The 5,078-nt window shown below is 54.2% G+C and overlaps 1 protein-coding gene across 1 annotated transcript in view; it reads left to right on the top strand.

The window, feature by feature from the left end:
• The window catches only part of SKAP1 (src kinase associated phosphoprotein 1), a gene marked incomplete at its 5' end in the record, with an annotated part of 67,162 nt that overhangs the window by 48,578 nt on the left and 13,506 nt on the right, over positions 1–5,078 (top strand). The window contains one exon of the mRNA XM_042020242.1: positions 4,165–4,242. Coding sequence (XP_041876176.1) covers positions 4,165–4,242 — 78 coding nt within the window. The remainder of the gene's footprint in view (positions 1–4,164; positions 4,243–5,078) is intronic.

Genomic DNA, 5,078 nt, shown 5'->3' with positions numbered 1-5,078 from the left:
TGGGATGGGATGGGATGGATGGGATGGGATGGGATGGGATGGGATGGATGGGATGGGATGGGATGGGATGGGATGGGATGGATGGGATGGGATGGGATGGGATGGATGGGGTGGATGAAGGCTGTGACCGGAGGGGTCCCCGGAGGGGCTCCAGACCCTCTGAAAAACTGGGAATGGGTGGGAAGAGCGGCCCTGGGGTTTGATCTCCAGCTTTTCCAAAGGGGAATTAGGCAGCAAATCCTGGCGGGAATGGGAATGATGGGAATGATGGGAATGATGGTAATGATGGGAATGACCCCTGGAGGGGCTCTGGACCCTCTGGAAAACTGGGAATGCAGCCCTGGGGTTTGATCTCCAGGTGTCCCATAGCAGCTTTTCCAAAGGAGGATTGGGATCAAATCCCGGTGGGAATGGGAATGATGGGAATGATGGGAGTGATGGGAATGATGGGAATGACCCCCCTTCCCACCCTCCCTCCTCCACACCCTCCTCTGGGGGCCGAGGGGTCTCTGGAGGAGCTCAGGACCCTCTGGAAAACCGGGAATGCAGCGCTGGGAGTTTGATCTCCAGGTGCCCCAGAGCAGCTTTTCCAAAGGGGAATTAAGGATCAAATCCCGGCGGGAATGGGGTGGGGGGGGCTCCCCCTCTCCCTCCCCTCCGGAGCCGCGGGGTGAAAGCTGAAAGTTGAAGAGTCCAAAGCCGTCATTCCCGACTTTCAGCTGGCGCTGGGAAAGGGAAATATTTGGATAAGGCGCGATCCGGAGCTGCCGCTGTTTACAAATCCCGATCCCACATCAAACGCGGCTCCCTTTGGGAAGCGCTTCCCGCTCTCCCGGCTCCTTTCGGGAGCTGTCACGGGAATTATTTGATGTTTCCCTCTCTCCTTTGTTTGTTTACATCCATTAAAGTCGGGAAAATCCATCAAACCCATGGCTCCGGCCGCCCTCTCCCGGAGCGCGTGCGGCCGCAGGTGCGGAGCGGCCGGGAATGATGGAGGATCCATTTGTCCCGCGGGGCGTGCGCATGGAATGACACATTCCCGATAAATCCCGGCCCCGCTCCCGCCCTTTCCCCTTCCCCCGGCCGTGATGGATGAGCTCCTTATCGGGAACACGGAGAAGTCGTGGCCGCGCTCCAGCCGCGCTTCCCGGCCGGATGCGGGGGCAGAGGGGTGATCCCAGGGCTCCGCGGATTCCAGGGATGCGCTGGGATTTATGGGAGCTGTTCACCATGGATGGAATCCCAAGAAATGCTGGGTTCCCCCCAGGATTTGCTCCGCTGGGGGAGTTATCCCAAGTTTGTCGCCTCTGGAATTCCTGAGTTTGCCACCTCCGAAATTCCTGAGTTTGCCACCTCCAGAATTCCCAGATTTGTTGCCTCTGGAATTCCCGAGTGAGCCGCCTCTGGAATTGCTGGGATTCCCTTGGGGGATCCCTGTGTGATCCCAAAGGAGGGAATCCCAAGGTTGAGCCCGGCTCTGGCTCTGGGGTGGGATATTCCAGCGGGATTCCTGCGGGATTCAAGGCCTGGGAAGTGGTTTGGGATTGCTGGGATGGGGTTGGGGGCTGGGATGAGGATGAGGATGAAGGAAGAGGATGAAGATCAGGATGAGGATGAGGATCAGGATCGGGATCAGGATCAGGATTGGGATCAGGATGAGGATGAAGGAAGAGGATGAAGATCGGGATGAGGATGAGGATGAGGATCGGGATCAGAATCGGGATCGAGATCAGAATCGGGATGAGGATGAAGGATTTAGGACGGACTTCCCATGGCTGAGCTGGACCCATCCGACCAAAGTCCCGCCTAAATTCCAGACTGGATTTCCCATGGGACAATTCCATCCCGGTGATTTCCAGCAGAAAGTTGGGATGAAGGCTCTGAGGAGCTGCTCCATCCCCATTCCCGCAGCACCGATCCCGCTGCCCTTCCCTCTTGGGATTCATCCCCACTCCCGTCAGAATTCCCTCAAATCCGATCCCGATTTTATCATTCCCTGCCTTTCCCATAAATCCGATCCCGATTTTATCCCTCCCCATCTTCCCTTTATTTTTTTCCATCCCTATTTTTGTATTAAATAAATTTTGGAGACCTGGATTCGCATGGAACCCCTGGAATTTTCAGGCACTTGGGAGCTTTTCCAAGAGGAAGCGGCCAGCTCATTTTTCCTGGGTTTTTTTTCATTTGGGAAGCAGCTCCCGGCACCTCATTAATCCCTGGGATTGTTTGGACTCCGGGAAACTCCCACTCTTCCCTAATGGAAGAGGTTTCATCCCATTGCCCCCGGATCAGCCGACACCGGAGGCTCCGGGATCCTCCTCTTCCACCTCCGGAGCTCCAGGGATGCTCCCTGTTCCCAATTCCTGCCTGGGAGGATTCCCAGACCCCAAATTTCCCGGATTTCGGGATTCCAGACCTTGGGAAGAACAAAAAGGCGGATGGAGAAGTGGAAATCGTGGGAATATTGGGAAAAATGAGGTGTGGAATTCCAGGAGGGAAGGGGATCCATCGGATCCTTGAGTGACAACGTCCAGGCTTGGATTGTGTCCAAGCCGAGATTCCAGCTTGGAATAAACGCCTGGAGCTGCAATCCCGGGAATGTTCCCGTCCCATCTGGGTGATGGATGAGGCCTCCCAGGCCATTCCCAGAAAATGGGGCCTCCAAAGCCATTCCTGGGAAATGGGGCCTCACCATTCCCAGGAAAACAAGGCCTCCAAGGCCTCTCTATTCCCAGGAAAATGAAGGATCCACAGCCATTCCCAGGAAATGGGGCCTCAGCATTCCCAGGAAAATGAAGGATCCAAAGCCGTTCCCAGAAAAATGAGGCCTCCAAGTCCTCCCCATTCCCGGGAAAATGAAGGATCCAAAGCCATTCCCAGGAAAATGAAGGATCCCAAGTCATTCCCAGGAAAACGAGGCCTCCAAGGTCATTCCCAGGAAAATGAAGGATCCAAAGCCATTCCCACTAAAACGAGGCCTCCCAGGCCATTCCCAGAAAAACCAGACCTCCAAGTCCTCCCCATTCCCGGGAAATTGAAGCCTCCCAGGCCATTCCCGGGAAAATGAGGCCGTCGGGCTAACGAGGAATGGTCGGAGCACACCTGAACGCTCCGGTGGAGCCGGAGGAAAAGTCGGGATTTACGGAGTCCCTGCGCGGACAGGAAAGGACGGGAAATTTATCATGGATTAGGGAATTAATGGGGATAAATTCCTGCCCGCTGATGGATGGGACGGACGCTCCATTAGGGAATGATTCAGGATTTTCCGGCTCGCTGTGGATCAGAGCCGGGGTCGGAATGTTGGGATGAGGGAGAGAGGGAACAGGGAAGGAATTCCAGGGATTTCAGAGTTCTGGATTCCCAAATTTGTGGTTTTATCCCTTTATTTGTCACGGTTCTGTTTTTCCCCTCCCGGCAGATCCCAATTTTCCTGAGCCTTTTCCCATCCGATCAGCTCCTCCCTAAACCCATCCGTTTATCCGGTCAAGGAGTCTCCCTTATCCCAATTTTCCAGCTGGGAAACCGAGGCACGGAAAAGCGGGAATGATCGGAGCTCCTGCTGGAGCTGGAGAGGATCTAAACTCCGGCAAATCCCGGGATTCAAGCTGGGATGGGGGGCTTGGAAAACCCGGGGTTGGTGGGAATTGTGGGATGGGAATGTTTCAGGTTTGTTCCCACCCAAATTTCAGCATTCCTGCTGGGATGGGGCCTGGAAAAGCCTGGTTTAGTGGGAAACGCGGAATGGCTGAGGTGTAACGGTTGTTGCCACCCAAATCCCGGGATTTGAGCCGGGATGGAGCCTCGGAGCGCCCAGGTTTAGTGGGAATTGTGGGATGGCTGAGCTTTGAGGTTCATTCCCACCCAAATCCTGGGATTTGAGCTGGGATGGAGCCTCGGAGCGCCCAGGTTTAGTGGGAATTGTGGGATGGCTGAGCTTTGAGGTTCCTTCCCACCCAAATCCCGGGATTTGAGCTGGGATGGAGCCTCGGAGCGCCCAGGTTTAGTGGGAATTGTGGGATGGCTGAGCTTTGAGGTTCATTCCCACCCAAATCCCGGGATTTCACCACCAATATCCCAGCTCTGCGTCCCCAAGGAAAGGGGCTGGAAACCTTGGAATGTGGCAATGGGAAATTCCAAGATTTCCCTTTGCTCTGCTCCCTGTAGGCCTGGAAGAGATCCCAAGGCCCGTCCAGGATTCCGGGAATATTTTGAAGCAAGGATACCTGGAGAAGAGATCCCGAGGTAAAACCTGGAATTAGCCGACGAGCTCCGGAATTGTCGCCTCCGAATTCGGGAAAATCCCACATTTCCAGCTTAAAAACCAGCAGGAAAACCCAGGAAATCCATGGATTTCCCCCAGGCCGCAGCTTCCAGGTTTTTCCAAGGCCCTGCTGGATCCGTTCCCTTGTCCAGACCATCCAAATGCATCCAAATTAAAGCTTGGAATTAAATTAAGCCGGGCCCAGGCCTGGAGGGCAAAACTAATGAGGAGAAAAAAGCGGGAGAAGCTCCGGGGATTCGGGAGCATCCCAGGGTTAATGCGGAGATAAGAGCAGGGCTCGGGATCAGCCTCGGCCTTATCTCGCTTTTCCTGCGAAAGCCACAAATTATTCCCTGCCCTAATCCGATTTCCTCGGGAATTATTGATGGGAAGAGGCAGAAACAGCTCCCGGTTATTCCCTGAGCTGAGCTCAGAGCTGGGCCTGGCTTAACTCCCGCTGAGCTCGGGCTTAAAGACGTTTGACGGAGATTTAACCCCGAGCGCGTCGCCTGCCGTGAGAAACGCGTCCCAAAGGAATGAGAAGGAGGATTTCTCCAGCTTTTTTCCTGATTTTTCTCCCTCTTTTCCCGATTTTTTTCCTCTTCCTGATTTTCTCCCTCTCTTCCCGTTTTTATTTCTCCCTCTTTTCCTGATTTTCTCCCTCTTTTCCCGATTTTTCTCCCTCTTTTCCCAATGTTTCTCCCTCTTTTCCCGATTTTACTCCCTTTTTTTCTCCCTCTTTTCCTGATTTTCTCCCCCTTTTCCCAATCTTCTCCCTCTTTTCCCGTTATTTTTTCTCCCTCTTTTCCCGATTTTT

Source organism: Corvus kubaryi, unplaced genomic scaffold (assembly GCF_017639235.1).
Source record: "Corvus kubaryi isolate FWS band 111438036 unplaced genomic scaffold, C.kubaryi_AGA036_p1.0 36928, whole genome shotgun sequence".
Classification (NCBI taxonomy): Eukaryota; Metazoa; Chordata; class Aves; order Passeriformes; family Corvidae; genus Corvus; species Corvus kubaryi.
This window is presented reverse-complemented; position numbering and strand designations above follow the sequence as displayed.